Genomic DNA, 22,711 nt, shown 5'->3' on the forward strand with positions numbered 1-22,711 from the left:
CTCCAACATCAAGCAAAGGGCAACGATGAAATTGGCCTCAAAATTTAAAAAATAAGAAAATTTTCATCTACAAAAACAAGCAAACTTACTTTCCTCTTTTGAGTGCATGGATTTAGCACGCATGCAAGAAGTTCTACTGTTCTAACACTTTGACAGAGCCATACTTTACACAACCATCTGGCAACCGAGGCCACCCATTTCTGATGAGAGAGCACATTGCGTTGGGTGTTGTACAGAAAAACTGTTCTCGAGTACTTTTCATCTCAAAATTGCCCAACACAGCAACATCTTCCGCTCTCAGTTATGATAAGAATGCTGCAGACTAGCTACACCCACAATGCATAGCTATTTCAGAAAAGACCGTACAGAGAATTAGCACATCTGAAGTAAAGCACATATCTAACATGCATCATGCAATCAGTTACTACTAACTCAAGTCACATAAAGATCAAATAGCTGATGATCCATAACTCTCAATAAGACTAGAAATGACCAACAAAATATTTTTTCACCAAAACAACATTGTCCAAATTACCGCTGCTTCTCATGTTCCCGCAGTTCAAGAATGTGAGATGACCCATTCAAATCAACTGCCTCAGACCATTCAAGAAAGGACAAACAGAAAGTAAAGTAGTCAGAAAAACCTAAGACTCTTAAACATGAAGTACTTAAATAGTTACAAGATGCCCTACTTTCTTTTCATAAGTAAATATATATCCTCAACTAAATTTGAATTGTTATGCCTCCGCATGAAAGGGAAAGGCAGCAAATTGAAATCCCACAAATTTTGTTATAGATCAGCATTGAGGTGTATTGTACACCAGATGTGCAGGCTAGGATACAATCAAAACAGAACTTCCTCCAAATCATCACCAAGTACTAAAAAACCCAGGATGACAGTATGAAGAAGCTGACTTCCCATCTCATCATTAAGACTTCCTCTCAAGAACAGCCTTGGACAGCTTATCATTGAATCTGCCTGCTCATCTCATGACATGGTTGCAGCCTCAAGAAACCCATTCATGAGCCACCAAAAATTAGGATTATCATATGCCTTACAACAAGCCCCGCAGCCTTCTGTTTGGGATACTGCATTACAATATAAATCAATTCTTCCATAGAAATGGCTGTCAGAGGATGCAACTGTTGTTTGAGTACCTAAAAGTTATCCATGTCCTCATCTTTCATCAAAGTGCTAGGCCCATCCTCAAAACCAGTTCCTGGGGCAAGCTCATTCAGGTCTAGGAATCGTCTTCTTTGTACACCATCCCCATCTTGCCCAGGGCTATCTGTCTTTTTAGCTGCCTGGTGCTGCTCTTTGTCTACAGCCTCTATGTACTCCTGATTAATTTTCTGATCTGTCGTTTCTTCATGATCTTCCTCATCCTGAGAATCTTGACTTGCTGTCGAAACTTCCAGATCATTAGTGGCATCTGAATGTGTTTCTGATGCATTGGACTTGGCTGGCTTTCCTGAGTCCGTGTCCGTATCTGATAGCTCATATTGTCGGTAGTTAATACGCGGGCGGGTGGCCCTCTTGCTACGTCTCAGGCCTGACTGGAGTTCATCAACAGATCTCAATTTTGTTCCCCGCCTACTTCGACTTGGAAATTTTTTATATTGGTTCTGCTCCTCCAAATCTTCACTAGTACTCAAAGAATATTCCTCTTCTTCCTCATCTTCTTCTGCATTTTCTTCCTCCCAACGGTACTCTTCATCTTCCTCTGAACCGCTTGAGATCTTCTTCTGCTTCCGGCTTCTAAGATATTCCTCATCATAAACTGCTTCTCCAACTATGTCATCATCGCTGTCAATGTTTGCATCAATATCTGAAACAGCTTCCACAAAGTCATCTGAATACCTCTGAGGCCTTTTCCTCCGCCTATTGCTAGAATTCAGTAGCGCAACAGTAAGCCTTCAGACATTCAATTTAGGTGCACTCAAGAAATTTCATGGCAGATATGGATAGTAAAGATACCTGCGGTCAAGAAGCTCGGCTTGGTGCTCTGCATCAGTTTCTTCATAATCATTCAACTTTGGAGACTCTGCATCATAAGGGGCTTGATCAATTTGTGAAGGACCATTCAGTCTACCATTAGTAGATACCTCAGGCTTCGCATTGACTGATTTTCTAACAGCATACTCTGGCGAGGGCTGTCTTTTCCTAATACAGAAAAATATAAGTTCGTGATTCCCATCAAACAAGGAACAATATGCAATATGAAATGTGGTAGATACATACTTGGTTATTTTTATAGCCTCGTTAATTGACCGGTCATAGTCATCTGCCAAATTGTTTCACATGAAACTAAAGTTAATTTAAGTTACAGATAAACAGCAACAAAAGTGAATTCTTAATACTAGAACATATTCTATGATGCAATAGAATCTAATACCAAAAATTGCATAACATGATGACTGTTTCCTTAGTGCCCAAATTATATTTCTAATTCATACAATCACAAACATCATCTATTTCATATAAACACAAGTAGCCCAACATCCATTATATAATTAATGCAGAAATAGTTCGGATCGCTGGCCAGATAACAGACCTTCAAAGAGAAGAATTGATACCTCAAATTCAAAATGAGGCAATCATGTTTAATCCCCTTAAATCAATTTCTCATCATATACCGTGTTATAACAAAAACAGCATAACAATAAATGTTTTTCATGTAAAAGAATCCAATTCACAAATATTACAAGCAGGAAAAAAGCACACTTTATATTCAGGGCTAAAAAAACTTGGTTTCAGTTTCAGACCAGCTGAACAAGTTTCAGTTTCATTAATTTTGTAAGGTCTGGTTTGAGTCTCAGAGATTCAGCCAAAAATGTAAAACATAAAAAAAAGGCTAAAAAGATTAAAATAGTGTAAAATATAATTAAACAAATCAAGAGAATATATTAAACATCATTTCAGAGAGTTTTGTATCTTTAGGACCATTTAGTGTATCATTTCAATTGCTTCAGCACAAAACTTCCAAACAACAATAAAAAAATTAAAATAGAAGTTGCTATAATGCATATTTTGCATTATCTAGAGTATCATTTAGCTGTGCAATGACTATCTAATAGACACTTAAATGCCAATTAACGCATAAGCGTATGAGGTATGAAGAACAAGCGATGTTTATAAATAAACAAAGAAAAAACAATAATGTCAACATTTTTCATAAAAAAATATAGGAAAAAAAATTCAAAAGTTCAGTTATAGATTCATGAGATTTCCATACAACGGGGTTTGAACTATTAAAAGAAGATGTCTGTGTATTTGAGCTCAAAATTCCTTAGATCCAAGCTCAAATTTCCCAATTACTATTCAAGAGACAAAAGTTACCCCACAAACCCCTTCTTTATCCTGTCAATCTCTCAAAACCCACAAAGTATCACTCAAATCATGAAAAAAAAAGCTCTTTCTTGATTTTCTTGCAACCAAATACTCATATGATTGCAATTTTCTCAAAACTAGAAATTACCACTCTAAACTAAATAAAATAATTTTAAGATTTAAATAGCCCACTAAAATCTAGCACATTTATATCTATGCAGATCAATTATGGCCCTAAGGACAGCAGTCATAAGTCTGAAATCAACCTATGTTCTAAATAACTTCCGAGTGCAAACGAAACATCTTGGTTCTTGGTTTTAAAATTTCTATTGAAACTAAACCAAGGTGTCCATATTCTGAAACAACAAACTCTTTTGTAAGAATTCTTAATCTACTTAAAAAATTCTCTCTTTTGGACAGAATCTACAATGACTGGTCAAAAAGTCTTCTAGACTATTGAAAACATATTTAGCAGAATCAGCAAAAGAACAATCATCTAGTTATGCAATATTTTGTGACAGTGCATGGAATATCTCTGTTTTGTATAATACAAATGGTCTAGTGTCGCAAGACGTTTCTGTGTGAAGCTCATGCTATGAGGTACAAATCAAAGCTTATGCAAATCTTGATTCCTTGTCTTATACAACATGGAGGATATTTTTTTAGAGCAAAAGATTGTTGGAAGCAAGGTCTGTTGTGCTGGTACTAGGCCCCGTACCGATTGCCCGGCAGCATGGATCAGTACGGCCCTGCATCGTACCGTGCCGGCCCAGTACCGACACAGTAGAGGCAAGGGAGAGGGAGAACGAGAGAGAGGAAAAGAGAAAGAGCAGAAGAGGGAGGGAGAGGGAGAGGGAGAGGGAGAGGAAGGAAGAGAGAGGCCGGCCTCTCTTCATTCCTCTCCCTCTCCATCCCTTCCTCGCTCTCTCTCTCTCTTCCTCTTTTTCCTTCTTCTCTCCCTCCGGTGAGGGCATCTCAATTTTAATGCCACACGGTCCCGGTCCACTGCCAATACGACTCAGGACGTCCCGAACCAGGCAGTTCAGGATAGTTCTGCAGACCTCGGTTATAAGAGTAAGAATGTAGCGACATGGAAAAATGAAATATGGAAAAGAAATAAGCCAAAAGGAAAAAACTACAAAATCACTGAATGAAAGAGAATATATTTCTACATCATGTATTCTATTTTTTTTATAAACTAACATTCAAGGTCACATGTAAAATTACATACTAAGAGAACATTTTGTTACAATTTTCTAACTTCTTAACCTTACCAAATGTATAGGTGACAGGTTTTCTATCACGAAGCGATCGACCTGAGGAAAGCCCATCTGCAGTCAAAAAGCTATCAAGAAGGAGGGCTTCTCTCTGTTGCTTTTTCAACAGCCTCTCTTTCCTCTGCATGAACAATGAAATTCTCAGTATAATTTAGACTTGTACATTGCCTGCAAATTGCAATAGTACTTAGTCTATACATGCCATCTTTTGTAACAAAAGTAAATGCACAAATACAGCAGCAGATAAGTTGTATACTTTGTGTAATTTCTCAATCTCCGGTAGAAAGTCAATCTTTAACTTCTTCCCGAGTGAGGCTTCTGTCCTATTTTTACTTGAAAAAAGTTTCTCCTGGAAAAAAGAAGAAAAAATAAACAAGGAGAAAAGGTTAAAGGTAAAGAAACAGAACACAAAATAATCCAGAACTCTGTTATGGCACTGGACATGGAGAAGAAAGCAGCAGGGAACAAATGCAGGTAATCAGAAATAATAACCACATGTGGAGGAAAAAGGAGGCAAAGTTATTTTTATTTTTTGAAGAACCATGGTGAAAAATAAAGGATGGACTATCAACATAAATAGACGATTGAAGATCACGAGTTGTAAGCTGCCATGACTGAGAGCACAACAGCAAATTACATATTCTAGATGCAGAATCATCTCATTTGAATGGCCAACACATGAATGAAGTTGACAATTCTCACTTAAACATGGGTTGTAATATTAGAAATAATGTTAGAAAAATATAATCATAATCAAAGGGTAAAAGAAATTTAAAATAGCCATGACAGTTTGAATAAATCTTCAATTGCCTTGTTTCTGTAAGCCTGTATTAGCCATCAACAGAGAACTTTATAAAAACTAAAGGGAAAAGGTTTGGCACTAGTGAATGATTCAGCAAGGGAAAAACTGAAACTTAGGGAAAGGCAAAAAAAGCTCTATAAGTTCACGCACATACTAATTACAAGGGAAACACAATGACAACAATAACAGAAATCAGCAATATGAATAACAAATCACATCCAAGTGATGAAGAATTTATGATTGGGCCAATAATAGTTTTGAGGTTTTAGAACAGCTCCCAAGATTTTTCGGCCAAAGAATTATTTGTAAATATTGGAATTTATTTGAAAAATAGAGAACTTGGGCCTTTAGTCAGACAATCCAAATATATCTTTTCACAAAAGTGATGCAGGAGCAAGGTGCCCAATCCTTAGGGCGTGCGCATGAAGTTTGAGTTTGATTTTTGGTTCATTTTGTCAATCGAGTCCTTAATTGAGTTGTAGTTTGCTAAATTGAGTCTTTTAATTGAGTCCATGTAATTAATTGCCAAGTGGCATCAAGAGGTCCACATCATATAGTGTGAAAAGAGGACTTGGTCCACTCCTACTTCGATTAGGAGTCTTACTTGGTCCCTTGACTTGGTCAAATCCTACTTTGGTTCAGAGTCCTTTAGCCCTTAGTATTTGAGTTTAATCATGAGTTAATCTGAGTTTTGTCATAAGATTAATTTCCTATTTTGTTCTAACGTCCCACCTATTTAAAGGGTAGACGTTGAAGAATAAAGGCAGAATTAATTTTGGTTTTCAATTGCTCTTGAGATTGAGAGGCATGAGGCTTCTTTTTCCTCCTTTAGTGAGACTCCAAAAGTTTCTTTCTTCCTTGTTGAGACGCCAGAAAATCATTGGGTTTAGGATAGAAGTGAGACTCTTCTATTCAGCCCATAGTTATCATATACTACCCAAACCGCAGCACCTTCCATTGATCCTTCTTACATCCGCCCACCTTCACGCACTAGCCCTAATTCTTTGACGCCCTAATCACCACAAAGTTCTTTAGGTTTCATATCTAAATCGCAGGCCTAATCCCTTCCTCCCACGTCCTAACCCAAATTAGCTTTGGGTCCAACCAATTTCAGCCATCATCCACCAAAAATCCAGCAACCTTCCCACCCCGACTACGTCAAAAAGCTTTCATATGCTCCCACAATTACACCAGATACAAGAGAACATGTGGAAACCTTCAACAAAAATCCATCCAATTCTGACGAGGCACCGTGAAAGTTGGACAAATTGGCAAGCACTCAAGCATCTAATATGAAACTAATGGCCCTTCACATTTCATCTGCATCATGAAGTGCTCAGGTTTGACATAGCTTTACATGGTCCATTAAACAGAAACATCATTATCAAACAGGTAGCTTGACTGCATAAATGAAATGTGGAGTGTGACACTGTCATCAATTACAAAGCCACAAAGCAAATTAAACTTTACCTATTCAAAAGATAATGAGAATTTTCTTTAATCAGCTCCAAAAAGTACGTGTTTTCATCAAATTTGGATACATCATTCTATAACATCACTATATAGAATTGTATCGCTACAAAATAGTGCATGCACAACTAAGCACCAAAGCAGAGACATCAGATAAAAATTCAGCAGTAATACAAATAAAGAACTTACAGAAACTTCTTGGAATTCATCTAAGTTGGTTGCAACTGTTTCCCAGTGGAAAGATGCAGGTGGAAGGGGTGCAACTCCCTTCCCCTTCGCCTTCTTTATTTCAACTTGTCTAATTTCACGATACAATCGATGACCAATAATAGGATCATCTTCATACCTACATTTAAGACGGTTGAAGAAATCAAAATGTTCTTGATCATATTATATGCAACATGAGAATATTCTCAGAAGATGTAGATAATGATATACACTATTTAAAACATAACCATGAAGGTTTAGTCAGCTTACCAGTATGAAACCCCATGTGAATTGCCTCCGGTCCGTTCTTTGCGAAATGCTGAAAGCTGAATGCCATGTTTTAGAGAATCGTCTATATAATTTCGAATGTCTTCTTGCTGCAAAATGCATAAGTGGAAATCAACTATTCCAGCATTGTGTGAACAAAACTGAGTGGCAACAATAATCAACATTAATAAGCATGTCTACAAGATAGTTAAAGCAAACTCGGTGAGTAATTTTAAGAATAAAAAGTGATGCTGATTAACTAACATATGTTCTTGGTATTTATTATGAACATAATTTAATTTTAAGAATAAAAAGTGATGCCGATTAACATAAATTCTTGATTTTTTATAAGCATAATTTCAACCACCAAATGGTTCTTATTATAAGTCTAGTCCCTGAGATACTTAAACAAAATTACAGCACATGGAGTGTTTTGTAATTATTAGAAGGCTTATCATCAGACCAGAAAGATTATGAGTTGAACTTTAGACTGGAAAGAAGAAACTGATTTCCTTGGGTTTATTGACTAAATCAGACTACAATGTCTTACTTCAGTATGCTTTCATTGCCATCAATTAGAGCCAAATGAATTGAAAGCAGATTTTCAAATGGAAGAAAGAGGTGGAAAAACAACAATAGAGGCAAACAAAGAGCTGAATGACATCAAGAGCCTGCAATTCAATACAAGAGTTACATATCCAAAGTTATGTTTTAATAAACAATTAAACAAATCTTTATCAACCAACAAATGGGATAAGAAATAGGTGCCTTAAAAAGGATCTGAAACTCACTTGATACATGATGTGTATTGTTTGATCCTATTCTTATGTCTCATGTCAGTAGAATTGCATCATTCACTAGGAGACATATTCGCTGATACAATACAGAGGTGCAACTTAGCCTGGGTTAACCAAAGGGAGACCAAGGCAATCTGTAATTCAGGTTAGGTTGGCCTGTATATTGCTCAGCCAGGTGGGGTCTGGGTTGGCAAATATCAACTTGATTTGATGTCAAGGCGGGTTTATGTTGAAGGCTCAAGCAACCTAGCCCTATTATAAACCATTTTCCTCTTAACCTGACTTAACCTGAATTTAGCCAGTATTTCTTCCAAAACACCCTAACCAAAAACAAGCTGACACAAGACAAGTTAACCCGAACAGACCCAACTACACCTGACCTAACCAGACTTAAACCTGCGTTATGTCAGATTAGAAATTGTGAAATTGGTCTGGGTTCACGTTTGATTCGGTAGGTCCGGAGTTGGAAAGAAATCGGATTGGATATAGTTTAGTACTTAACCCTTTTAACCCTCCCAAGTTGCTTCCCTGGTACAGTATGACATCCGCAAAACAAGTTGCTTTAGACAAGAATTTTGTTGCTTTACTTTCTAACTGCAAGTTGGTTTGCCTAAGGAATCAATAATATGATTTCAAATTGCTAATATTTGATTTTGTACATTAAGGCATTAAGGTGAATATTTTTGCTCCGATAAGAGCTAACAGGCTTCGCTAAAAATAATCAGAAACAAAGAGCACTGAATCTTAAAGATTTCATGCCAGAGATCAGCATATAAATGTTTCAATTGCTCCTAAAAATTTAATGAATTTATCCATGCAAAACGACATGGGGCAACAGTTTATAATCTTTCATGAACTCATAATGAGGTCCAAAATTGACATTGTATTCATAAAATTGGGATCACTTACAGTTTTCCCATATTAAGAGATAATGACAACATGATCTTTTGTTTCAAGAGTGAGATGAAACATGAGGTTGGCCAAAACTATGCTCAACATTAACAGCAATGTCTTTCTACATATTTGTGCTTCCACCAAAAAATTCCCTGATATTAAATGTCAAACAATCATGATGACATATCTTAAGATGTGGTTTTCCGTTTTCATTTGCCGAGTCAATTGATCATGTTCATGGTGTTTTAGAGCATATTTTAATCTTACCAATACATTAAAATTCAAATTATGTTAGTGCCCAACTTAAATAGGCAATAGAAACAAAGTATTGACCTGATTAAACAAAATTTCCCATCAAACAAACTTTCTCATCAATAAAACAAGCATAACAGATACCAGAATACAAATAATCCAATGGTAGGGTAAAAAGAATAAAATGAAGATATTAGTAATTTGAACAATGAGATGTAGGGAGTCTCTAGAAATTATAGCACAAACAAAATTGATAACAGTGAAGAACAACATGAGAGGTCTCTTGGCTGTTTAAACTAAATTAACACATCTACAAACTAAGGCACCAGCAAACTGCCTAACTACCTTGACATCCTTGATACTACCTTTGTCCACATCATTGATCCAGCTCCAAATTACTAAGAGTATATCTTTAAATTCCACAAAAGACTAATGTAGTAAAAACAATCAGCCTGGGATATCTTGGCCAGTTTTTTATTTTTTGACTACTATTCACCAAAATTCTCCTCCATACTTCTAGGTCAGCATTCAACTAATTCATAAATCATCAACCATAGCAAAAACCATGGCACCTCCTCATACAAATTATCAAATAATTTATCGATAACATATAAAGTGAAAGGGCTTTGTATAACTATATCACAACTCTAAGCTACTTGTCCTGTCATAGTTAATCCAACCACTTGAAACTACCTCCTTCATACACTTCCTTAATGATTATAAAATGCCCATTTCGTACATCCTTGGTAGCCAAAAACTAAGGATTCGTTTGGTTCGCGGAAAAAAAAATTCACAAGAATATTTTTTTTCTAGAAAGCTGATGCCTAGATATATGATGTCTGAAAAAATGGTTTTTGCATGTTTGGTTGACCATAAAAAAAATGGCATATTCCACAGTGGCTTATGTTTGCTTGCGCATCTAATTTTCTGAAAAAGTTGTGTGAAATACCTGTTATGCCCTTAATAAAGAGAAAGATCTTACCCCGCTCTATCTAAAAGCTTAAGGGCATATTTGGAAAAAAAATATCCCAATTCCCAATCGGTGAAAATTGGACTTTTTCATGTCCCACATGGATTTTTCTCTCCCATGAAATGTGGGAATTGTATTCCCATAGGAAAGCTACTTTCCCATCTCGCTCTTTTAAAAACTCTAACTAAACATAAGGCCCTTCTCCATTTTTTCCATTGACCACACTTTCCTCCCTCCTCTTCCCATGAACCAAATGAGTCCTAAGAGTAGAAGTGGATGGACACAAGAGCAAGAAAGATAGTTGTCCTAAAAACTTGAATATAAGAATCTAGAAACAGAAATAAGGATCCAGCAAATGATGAAAAATATAACAATATAGGTAATGGGAAAGGTGAATAGATGATTCATTGAAGAGACATTTGGAAGTGTTTGGAAATAAATGCAGGACTGGAAAAAAAGATAGAGAAACAATTGTGAAATCTTACGCAATACATTCATGCTACTTCGAGTTTTTATCCATCCCTTCATCAGAAAAATAATCCATCAGATTACTCTATTAAATTTTACGTTCAGCAAAAACTATGAGTGGATTCTTTCTGTTCCCTCTATCTTGATCAATAGCCTGAGAATGATATAACCTCCATGCTTGATCTTTCTAGATTGGAGTTAAACAAGAGTCTAGCTGTTTTGTCTTACAAACTGTTCCATCACCCTTTACAAGAATGTCATAATGCGCCTACTGAGTTCCATTGTGCCTAATACGTTCAGTTCCATGGCAACTACGATTTTGGGATGCAACTTCAATTTATATTTAGGACTGGATTACTTTATCCAAATCTTTCAAATTTAATCTTATAGAAGAAATCATTATGTAAGTAAGATAGCATCATCAGATCTATCTTCAAATTATTTTCTATAGCTCAGAAGCATCTTAGCTACTCCTCATGCCTTGCCTTTTGCATATCGCATTATGGTACTTCTAAGTTTATTTCTCTATCAGAATTTACCAACTTCTCAAGATACCCCCCATCTTTCCATAGTTTCAGTATCTTCTACCAAACTTGAGATCTCAATACTCTTAATTCACCGGTTTTGGTCTACCTATCTACTTCTTTTACTCATCCATTTTAGCTACAAATAGATCTCTTTCTTAATCTTCTCTTGGGCCAATCCAGTCAATATATCATCATAAGCTACATGCTAAGGTTTTCTTTCCCTCCTTAGCAGTTACAGAGTATGTTCTGAGGTCTTCCACATCCATGAACCTCCCTTTCCTTCAGTGCCTTTTATTTATGGCACTGGCCTCCAAATTTTCCTAAAAAAAACTTTAAGAATCATACTAATACAACATACGATTGGTGCAGTTTCAAATTCATCGTTCCTTTATCAGGAACTTGTCATGCAAGGAAGCTGTCCTTTTTGCCCTTTAAATTTCATCACCATTTTCTAGGTGTCTTGTGGTCTCATCCATTTTTTGCATTTGCTAAATAATTATTGTTCCATGTGGTTTTATCACAGCCCTTCAAGCACATTGTATTGAAGAGGGTGATGTAGGCTTACCGCACCAACTTATTCTAACAATGATGACATCTTTTTTGGTGGTTCATCAATTATATATAACCTTGGCCACTAGAGTGTGTATATGCACATGATTTTGTTGCTTCTATCAATTTAGAAGAGTAAAATGCTACTCCCTGTAAAAAAGGTGGTGACCATCATTTATCCTTGATATACAATGCTTTTAGCTGGCTCAAGAGATAAATTTAGGTATTCTCTGTTGTATTGATGTTCAAAAAATTTTGTTTGACGCATCTCAAAATGGAGAAGACAAGATAAATTTCCTGGTTACCGAATGACATTATTTCTATCATGTTATGTGTAAAAATTATATGCATGGGCAAAGTCTTTACTCGAAACATCTCCTGCACCAATTCTTAGGAGGTCAACTTCGTGTTGATGGCCCACTGTAAGAATTTGCTCTACTTATGTGGAAGCCTATTAAATTTTGGGTTGAGCTATCATTTTTAATGAACAAGGTTTGAATAATGATGATGTGGATATCCGTGCAAAAGTATCATATTACTGAGATAACATGGTCCATATTACTAATCACAAGAATAGATAGAAATTTCCCTATCACTTAAACTTCAATTATTCTGGTTGATACCAATGAAAGATGGCTTTTTCCTTCTTTTTTCTTTTGGAGCTTTAAACACCATCAGTTGCATATGTTTCTTAACAATTAGCATTACATGTATTTCTAATTGCATCAAAATGAGATCCCGCGCATTAAGATTTGATTTACTTTAAACCCTTATATCTCTTATGATAGCTACCACATAGAAATTATCAGGATAAAATAGATTAGAGTGGGAGTAATGTGGATATGAATGCATATAGACTCAGACTGTAATAGGAAATCACCATTGGTCAGTTTGTGAAAATTAAGGTATTAAACAAAATATATGAAAAACACAACATAGTTTAATAAGGTTTGGATGGTTATGTATTAATGGTACATTCATGCAAGATTAAATGATTAAGCATATCAATGAAATCAAATTTTGGACTACTTAAGGCAGACCAAACAGTCGACTAGACTCTCTTGATATTGGAAATCCCTTCAAAACAAACTTAGCTACAGATTACAGAATGCTAGCCTGCAGGAATATCACCATAATATGAACCGTCATTTACTAAAAAAACAGAAAGAATAGTTCATAAGAAATAGTAGATCCCATCACTCAAGTGATCAGCAGGCCAGCAGTACCTTTCAGATCCCATCACTCAACTGATCTGTTGGCCAGGAGTACCTTTCCTAAAAGAAAATGGTGTTTCAGAGCCCTTTTTGCCTCCAGGATAAGTCATCCATATCTTTATCTGAAACACTATTCTTTGAACCAATAATCTTCATTCCTATGATAGTTTCCCTTTGGAAAAATTAGAAAGGGGAAAAATCCTAAAAAACCTGTGCTAACTTCCTGGGCCACAGCTGGTGTCTTTTTTGAATGGATGGTAAGCCATAGATCTCTCAACAATGGTATGGCAAGAGAATCAAGTCTACATCCATCTCTCAACAGATGGTTAACTACAAATTGATCATTAAAAGGACACATTCATCTGTTCGAGCGGTTCTTCAATCAAATTCATGATGGCTCTTCTTTTTTCATATCGATCCTACAACACAAAAGGAAATCTTACATAAATCCATGACTCTCTTGACTCCACTTTTGTCAGAGAGTCAACTCCTTTTTTTTATATTCCAACTTTACCCATAGTTCTTATTGTTCTTTTCCATTTTATTCTTTTTAAATGGTGAAGTCTAATAAACACACTCATTCTCTTAGTCTGCAGCCCATCTCCGTTAGGAACATCTAGTTCAACTATAGACAGGCCAACCAAGTGGCATAACAAATATTGACCATTTGCCCTTTAATTGAAGTATCATAACTATACATCACATTTGAAGGGATCATGCTAATAATATTCCACATTATTCACATAAATAGAAAAAGATGATGCTAACCCATGATCAAAACAGACTAGGAGAAACTTCTTGCTGCTAAACATATCATATGAGATGGCATCATAGGTTTTTTTTTGATGCAATGAGAAGACATCATAGTCAGGCACAAATAAGTCACGCATATTGCACATACCAAACGCTAGTAATCCTCGCTGATAAAAGATAAATCTGGAATGCAGATATTAACATTTGCCATCAAATTTCCAGCATCTCTGACTTTTGACAACTTTAAATAGAATTCTTTAGGAAAATTGTATGTGTATGTCCTAAGGACAGAAATTTTTTTTTTTTTCATATTAGTGATTAGTTCTTCCGTGGTCCCCTTAACCTCGAGGATCAAGGCATTGCCATCTCCATCAATCCTTCAGTTACAGCTGATATCTCATATGAATAGTATTCCACATCAACTAGTTTAGATCCCAAGCCTCTGCCAAATTTCTTTCCACAACTAGAAATACAAGACTGTGCAACTGATCCTCTTTTATTTGTATGGCCAAATAAAAGCTTAATCAACTGCTGTTGAATCTTCCTCTTTATATATTAAACTCAGAAAACCAAAAGTTAGATGCAAAATTTTCATTACTAGGGTTCAAATTAATTATTTAAAAGCAAAAAGTTTAAAATCTAGTAAAGATCTAAACATGTCAGGGTGATATTAAAAGCCATTAGAAAGAAAATATAAAAGGAATGCAAGAGGCAAGGAAAAAATCAAAAGACTTTGAAAATCAAATTAATGAAATAGCACATGAGTATGTGAATTAACCAAAGAAGTTGCCGGAGCAGTGATATTTCTCCAACGAAAAAAAAATGGTCTAATGAAATAAGAAGTTATTTTTAGATAGAAATTTTAGAAAATCTAGAAATGTCTAGATAATTTTACAACTACAACGAACAGCTATATGGAAAGCTAAGATAGTCACATTAAATTATCTTGTTTCCAAACAGATGAAGAGTTTTATATTCATATTCACAACTTACTATATGTATGTGATTTGGTTCACATAACAAACTTTAGTTGCATATTACAATAATGTAAATATAAAACCAAGCTAGTTAATGCAAGGAAAAGGCATGACTCAGAGACTTCAAGAACCAATACAGACATAAAAGAATTAGAAAACTATGTATATAGGCTGATTTATATTTTTGTTGAAATACAAGATTAAGAACTAAGAGGATATTGGAGAACTATAAGTAAGTAAGAGACACCTCAACACGGATGTCACAGAGTGCCTTCAGAATCACTACACGGGTCCTAGGATCAAGATTCTTGTATGTTTCAACCTCGACCCTGAAAAGTGAAGATTTCAGAAAAATATGAGTTTGATATATACATTTCGATATACTTGGCTCCAGACGTTTGAATCACTCACCCATGTGATGCAATAATTGGTATCTCGCCATCAGCAACCTGCAATTCTAGGTTTCCATTAGTTTTTATATATTAAGGAATAATCACTTTTTATAATAATTTCATGAGACCAAATCATGTATGCTACATACCCAGTGCCACCAATCTCTTAACTTCCTGCACAATACTGTAACCCAGGTTGCACGCCCCAAAGCCATACGGGTAACAGGAGGGATAGCCTATAAATGTTCAAAAAAAGGAAAGATAGCCACAAGATTTCATGTTAAAGCTTGCACATAACATATACTCTAACCCCATATTTATCAGGTTGTGCTCATATATTTGACAGCAAGCTATAGAAGTGGCAGAGCAAATTTTTTAATGCATCAGAAAGTTAACCAGAACCAAATCTAGAAACTGCACTAAATCACAGATCACTGACTGTGTCATTCGTACATATTAAAATCATAATGTAGGAGTCAGAAAATAGATTAATCTTGCATCAACTGTAGAGAAAAATAGATGGAGTACACACAATATATAGCATACAAGCAATTGAATATGCCAACATGATTTGCACTATATAGTAGCCCACATTTTCAATGAGTTATTCCTCTTTTTTTTAATCCCATAAACAAGAAATCAAACAACATCATAAGTATAGGTTTTGCTTTCATAGAATTTTCAAAATCTTACAACCAAAAGTACAAGGAAAACTATGGAATCAGTAAAACATGCACTTTCCCCAAAAAAAGAAGGAAAGAAAAGAAAAACAACCACATAATCATAATTTGGATTGTAAAAATGTCCAATTAACAGAAGATCCATAATTGTGTAGTTGATACTAGGCAATAATGGAGAACAGAAAGAAACTTTGTAAGACCTATTAAAGGTTTTATTTTTGGAGTCAGGGAAATGCATAATGATAGTTACAAATACGTAAAACTAAAGTTTTTTTTTTTTATAACACCGCACTGTCAGCTTTGACCATCTTTCAACTTATGGAGAATGAATAATAATTCATCCACCTAAAAATTCTTACTCTACTGGATTCCCCATAGGGTTAATTTCCCTTTCTCAGTGTCCAACATTTTGATGCCTACAGCATTATAACCATGTTGTCCTATGATATCTTCACTCAAAGTGTCAAATGTTGCTTTGGCAAGAGAACATGTCAAAGACACTATTTGATTATCCATGATGCTTCACCTATATAACCTATATAAAACGTGTCTTCATCTATGTCTATCTTTTATGCAATTGATCCAAGATAGAAGAAGAAGAAGACCGTGTCTAATTTCTATTTCACCAAACACAGACATGATTTTCATTTTATGATTGATATCCTTAGGCCATAATCAATAAAGTTAGCCAAATTGAGTATACAGCCTAAATAAATTTTAGCTTGAAAGTGGTGTTACCTTTTAATATCTTAGAGCTTCTGAACAAAACAAGAACGACAATGATAAACTCTGGACACATGATTTAGTAATGGCACAGTCCAAATGCACTGTCCAAGCTAGTGCACAAGACATTCCTAACCACCCCATGCACATAAACATTGCCATATAATAGGATATATGATACTACTAACCACATTCTATGGTTAGCATGTCGTCCACTCATTTACTATACAAGTTAGTATTATGTAACTTAAAAGACAAAATCTAGAGTTTACTAAAACTAAAAGACAAGGGTAGGATGAATTTCACAAGAACACCTAGTAATTGTTAACAAATAGATGAAAACTTGTACAGTTGACAAAAGAACAACTAGAGTTAAGACTTACCAGATGAAAACTTGTACAATTGACAAAAGAACAACTAGAGGTAAGAAATAATTCATGATTAGAAGAACTTCAAGGCTTCTAAAGATCTTAATAACAAATGAGCAAAGCAGCAACATATATATATATATATATATATATATATATATATATATATATATATATATATATATATATATATATATATATATATATATATATATATATATATATGCATATATGCATCAATCACCACTTGAAGGCATCCATCACGTATATAGATACTAGGACACATGTAAACGGTGACACATAAGTTTTATAATGCAGTTTGAAACATGGCAAGGCAACCTTGACCTTTAGCTTCTTTGAAAAAACTCTTTTCTTTTGGTTTGCAGATTCACATCTCATCAAGTAAGAACACAATATAAAGATGTGTTGCATTAACTTATTAAAATACAGAAACAGGCTACGAATCTGCACATAAAATTTTCTTAACTATCTTCTATATTAAGAACTCATACCGCCATAGATATGTCTGGGTTCAATCCAATGACCATTGGTTGCAGAAAAAAATTTATATAAAAGAGGAAGATAAATCACATCAAAAGCTTCTCTTTCTACAATGTCACACAGATATCAATTAAAAACAACTGGTAAGGTCGCTTGAAAAACCTAACTCTAGTCCAGAAAGATACAGACTTGCAAAGAAGCAAAATCAGAACTTTCCACATTTTTCCCTTGAGAAAAAACAGTTCTTGAAACAACAAGATGTAAAGAAACTAAAAGCTACAAACTTTCCAACTAAACTGAAAACAACCAACCTTTAGCAGGGGCATATGTACGTCATCCAGGGTGCTGTTAGGCGTGATCAACGCCGTCTCGAGCTCTTCTGCCGAAAACTCGATGGCGATGTTCAGAAGCGGCCTGAAAACCTAACACCCAAAGAACAAGAACCGCAGGGCGGCACTAAGAAAACCAATACCACAAAAAGAAAGATCAGGGCGCAGCAAGGAAACTTTGGGGCTCCGGGGGCGCTCACGTGAAGGAAGTTGAGGACGGAGGCGAGCTCCCACATGGAGCGGAGCACCCAGCGCGGGCCCTGGGAGGGGGATGGGGGGTTGACGAGTGGGGTGATGATCCGATTGCATTGCTGCCGGTCCTCCTTCTCGCGGCGGGTGACCGGCCGGCGCTCGGCGGCGGGGACCGCCGGTTTGGGGCCGGAGGCAGGACGTGTGGTGCAAGCCCTGGGCAAGCGAGTCTTGCGGGATGGTTGCTCGGGCCGCCACCGCTCCTCGGAGGAGGATCCGTTCCCGGGGGGCGGCGCCTCGGGGGTTTCGTCGGGCATCAGGGAATCCGGCGGGAGCGGCGGGCGGGAAGGGGGGTTAGGGCGGAGATCGGGCGGCGACGAGGCTTTTGGTGGGGTTGAAGAGAAGGAATCGAGGGGATAGAGGGGGGTAGGGGAGGGGGGCGAAAAGGGGAGGGCGACGGCATGGCGGAGAAGCAGAGCCAATATTAGAGGGGAAAGGGGCGAGGGGTTGGGGGGTGGGGGAGAGCGGGTTGGGGTCGGGGGTGGAGGGGTAATTTGGGAATTTCATGAAGGGCTTTCTTTGCCGCTATTTATTTAATGCTGGGGAGTTGGGGTGTCGTAATTATTCGTTAAGCATTAGACTGTTGATCGTAGAGATGTCAGGACTAAAGCCGGCAACGTCGTGGCAGATTACAGCAGTCTAGAGTCCAAGGCCTCTAATCTTGCTTTATTGGAGTGGATTGGGTAATTTGGGATGGAACTTTGGGACATGTTGCAGAGGTGGACAATGGAAGCATGTTATCAACCTTCTTCAAATTAATTATATTTGTATTATTTTTCTTTTACCAGAGATTAGGCGAATTAATCTTGGTGTATAAAATTATCAATAAAACATGCAATGGTTAAGGATTTGGACATCCAATCTACAATCTATGTACCATATAAATTCATGAAGATATTATAGGAGATAGATTGGGGATGCTATCAGTAGTTGTTGTAGGTGGTGACACCTTTTTGCTGCTGTTTTTTTTGTTATTATTATTTTTATCTCTCTTATACTTGTTTTTCCATGTGTATATTAATAGTTTTTTGTTTTTACTAATAATTCTTTAATTCTAGTATTTAATTATAATAATCCTTTTGAACTATGACATGTTCTCTATTTCTTTCTAAATTTAAAGCCCTCGTCCCAAGGAAAATGTTTCTATTTGTTGAGCCCGTGGTTATCATTGGAAAAGGGATAAGTATTATGTCACATGCATTCTTATGTTTGTTATGGAAAAAAAAAGATTTGATGCTATAAAATGATTGATCTTTCTCTTCAAAAGTTCTGTAGATGGTGGGACCTAATCTCTTTACACATGTTAGCTCATAAGATTACTATAGGATCTTGTGAGATTTCTATAATTATTTTATATAATTAAACCTAATGTTGCCCGGCTATGCAGCCCAAAAGACGGTGAATTGGATTTTTCGAAAACTTTAAGTAAATACAACAAAATTAAATACTTGATAGAAGAAAATAAATTTCAGCAAATGACTAATAAGTAAATATGCAAAAGATTAAATACAAGTAATTTATAGTAATTCGGTGCCAACCCTGCACCTATGTCAACTCTACAAGACTTCATTCTTAAAAATTTCACTATAATCTATCACCAAGATTACAGCATAATTGTTTTCTAGGTTTACAACCAAACCCACTTGATTTTTTTTAGACAATCAACCAAAACTATCAACCAATTGTTTTCAGGTTCACAATCAACCAAGTTAATTTTTTTTCGAAAAATCAACCAAAATCTACACTGACTGGTTTTCGGGTTCACAATCAACTCAATCGATTTTTCAGGCAATCAACCAAAATATTCATGATCTAATTTCAGGTTTGGATAAATCTTTTTTCCAAGCTTTAATCTTTTAAACTTGTTACAACAAAGAATAGAAAGAATTTAAGCACAATATAATGCAGCTCCTAAACTATGAATACACAAACAATAAATGGAGCTTGACTACATTGGTTGGCTTTGATTGCTTTTGAAGACGCTTCACCAAATCTCTATTGTTGAAAATGTGATCTTTCAGCTAGCAATGAAAGCTCTTGAATGATATTCTCTTTGAAGCTCTCTCTTTTGCTTTCTCTTTCTTGCTTTGATGGTTTTTTTTCTTATAGTGCTTGCTTTAGTGTTCCCATGCATTTATACTCTTTGGAGATGATTAAAACACTTTTCTAGCTGTTAGACAGGTAATAAAAATATTGTGAGATGAAAATAGCCGTTCTGATTCATAGAAAAATTAGTTGTTACTATTGTCATAAACAAAGAGGTAGACTCACCATTTTTTGAAATCGACTCGAGATTGTAAGAATCGACTCGTGACCTTCATAAGTCCTTTCGAACTTACTTCTGTTTTTGTTGCGCTCTATCTTTTGTCTGCGATACTTGTAGAGTCGGCTCTCTAAGTTCAAGGGTTCAACTCGTCACATAACTAGGGTCGACCATTGCTTTCAGGGGTCGACTCTTCAACGGACTAAGTTTCACTGCTTTGTCTTTCCATTGTGGCCATTCTAGGGTCGACTCTAGTCAAACTAGAGTCGGCTCGTATATTTCATGGGTCGATTCGCTAATACGATAATTTTTCAGCTCTCTGTCTTTTCATTGTTGTCATTTGGGGTCGACTCTTACTAAGCTGGAGTCAGCTCGCATATTTCACGGATTTACTCATCATTACGTTGAATTTAATGACTTTTTGCCTATTTTCAGAGACTGATCTAAGGTCGACTCGCGATCTACTGGAGTCGGCTCGCGAACGTATATCAGATAGTAATAGTGTGCCAAGGTTGACTCATTGCAAGCTTGGGATTGACTTTTGAGGTAGCTCGGAATAAAATTCTCTATCTTGTATGTGAACTTCCAAGGATAAAATTCTCTGTCCAACAAAATCAACATCTGAATATCCAGTTAGATTTATTGAATATTATTTTGTGTACCATAAACCTATGTTCTGTGTTCCATTTAAATATCTTAATATTCTTTTAACTGTAGTTAAGTGCAATTTTTTAGGATTAGACCGATATCTAGCACATAAGCAAATACTAAACATAATATCAGGTCTACTTGCAGTTAAATATAATAAAGATCCTATCATGCCACTATAAAGTTTTAAATCAATGCTTTTATTCTGTTCATCTTTATCTAATTTACGAGAGGGGTTCATAGGGATACCGATATGTTCTACATTTTTCGTGCCAAATTTCTTCAAGATTTCTCTTGTACACTTGCTTTGGCTAATGAAGATCACATCTCTTGTTAGCATGATTTGGAAACCAAGAAACAATATAAGTTTATCCATCATGCTTATCTCGAATTCTTTCTGCATGAACGTAGTAAAATCTTGACATAAAACTTCATTAGTACCACCAAAAATAATATTATCCACATAAATTTGCACAATTAAGGTGCCATTATCTCTTCCTTTTATAAACAAAGTTTTATTCATATTTTCTCTTGAAAAATTATTTTCTAAAAGAAATTTGTTTAATCTTTCATACCATACTCTAGGAGCTTGCTTTAAACCATAAAAAGTCTTGTTTAATTTAAATACATGATTTGAAAATTTATGACTTTCAAGACCAGGTAGTTGTTCCACATAAACTTTCTCAGCAATAAAATTATTTAGAAATGCACTTTTAACATCCATTTGAAATAATTTAAAGTTCATATAGCAAGCAAATACAAGTAGTAATCTGATAACTTATAGTCTTGCTATATGTACAAAAATCTCATCAAAATCAATATCTTCTTTTTGGTTATATCCTTTAACAACCAATGTGGCTCAGTTTCTTATTACAATTCCATCTTAATTTGGTTTATTTCTATAAATCTATTTTGTTCAAACATTATTTCTTTTAAATTGGTTTAGTTCTTCTTGCATAACATTTAACCAATTATGATCTTGTTTAGCTTCTTCAATTGATTTGGATTCTATTTGAGTAACAAAACCTAAATAATTACTAGTATTTTTAATAGATGATCTAGTTCTTACCCCATATGTAGGATCACCAATAATAAATTCTTTAAGGTAACTATGAACATACCTCCATTCTCTAGGTAAGTCATGTCTACTTTGAGATTATTGTTGTTGTCGATCCTCTTCTTTTTGATTATTACCATCATCTTTTTCTTCTTGGTCCATTGCATATTGTGTAAATATGTTCTTCAAGATGAGGTCCTTCATTTTTTTGCTCAATAAATCTGTATCATCATCAAAATTCTTTTTTTTATTAAAGAAAGGTCATTAGTTTCATCAACTATAACATGAATGAACTTTTCAACTATTAAGATTCTTTTCTTGAATACTCTATATGCTTTGCTAGATAAAAAGTATCCAACAAAGATAGCTTCATCTGATTTGGCATCAACTATTTTTAGATTGTCTTTTCCATTATTAAGTACAACATATTTACACTCAAAAATATAAAAATATCTAATTTTATGTTTTCTGTTTTTCCAAAAATTATAGGATATTTTCTCCAACAAAGATCTTATAAAAATTCTGTTTAAAATGTGATAAGCTGTGTTGATTGGCTCAGCCCAAAAGTATTTTGGTAGATGGCTTTCACACAGCATAGTCCTAGCCATTTCTTCAAGTGTTCTATTTTTTTTTTTTTACCACCCTATTTTATTGAGGTGTCCTAAGTGCAGAAAAATAATGTTCAATTTCATTTTTGTTACATAATTTTTCAAACTCATAATTTTCAAATTCAGTAACATGATCAC

The 22,711-nt window shown here is 35.4% G+C and overlaps 1 protein-coding gene across 1 annotated transcript; it reads right to left on the reverse strand.

Annotated features, from left to right (window-relative positions):
- Window positions 1-460: 460 nt before the first annotated feature.
- LOC103720682 (DDT domain-containing protein DDR4-like) lies at window positions 461-18,428 on the reverse strand. Its single transcript, XM_039120077.1, has 12 exons — window positions 17,949-18,428; window positions 17,731-17,841; window positions 15,297-15,383; window positions 15,167-15,204; window positions 15,003-15,084; window positions 7,358-7,464; window positions 7,070-7,226; window positions 4,865-4,957; window positions 4,606-4,729; window positions 2,243-2,285; window positions 1,979-2,164; window positions 461-1,888 (listed from the first exon to the last, which is right to left on the reverse strand). The coding sequence occupies exons 1-12, from the start codon at window positions 18,252-18,254 to the stop codon at window positions 1,159-1,161; spliced, it is 2,064 nt and encodes a 687-aa protein (XP_038976005.1). The 5' UTR covers window positions 18,255-18,428; the 3' UTR covers window positions 461-1,158.
- Window positions 18,429-22,711: the final 4,283 nt, after the last annotated feature.

The sequence above is a fragment of the Phoenix dactylifera genome, unplaced genomic scaffold (genome assembly GCF_009389715.1).
Source record: "Phoenix dactylifera cultivar Barhee BC4 unplaced genomic scaffold, palm_55x_up_171113_PBpolish2nd_filt_p 000706F, whole genome shotgun sequence".
Lineage (NCBI taxonomy): Eukaryota > Viridiplantae > Streptophyta > Magnoliopsida > Arecales > Arecaceae > Phoenix > Phoenix dactylifera.

Coding starts and splice junctions, on each gene's coding strand:
- LOC103720682 (XM_039120077.1), bottom strand. CDS start 18,254: ATGCCCGACGAAACCCCCGAGGCGCCGCCCCCCGGGAACGGATCCTCC. Junction 17,842..17,948: donor CCGTCCTCAACTTCCTTCAC/GTGAGCGCCCCC, acceptor TTTGGGTGTTAG/GTTTTCAGGCCGCTTCTGAA. Junction 1,889..1,978: donor GCCGAGCTTCTTGACCGCAG/GTATCTTTACTA, acceptor ACTGAATTCTAG/CAATAGGCGGAGGAAAAGGC.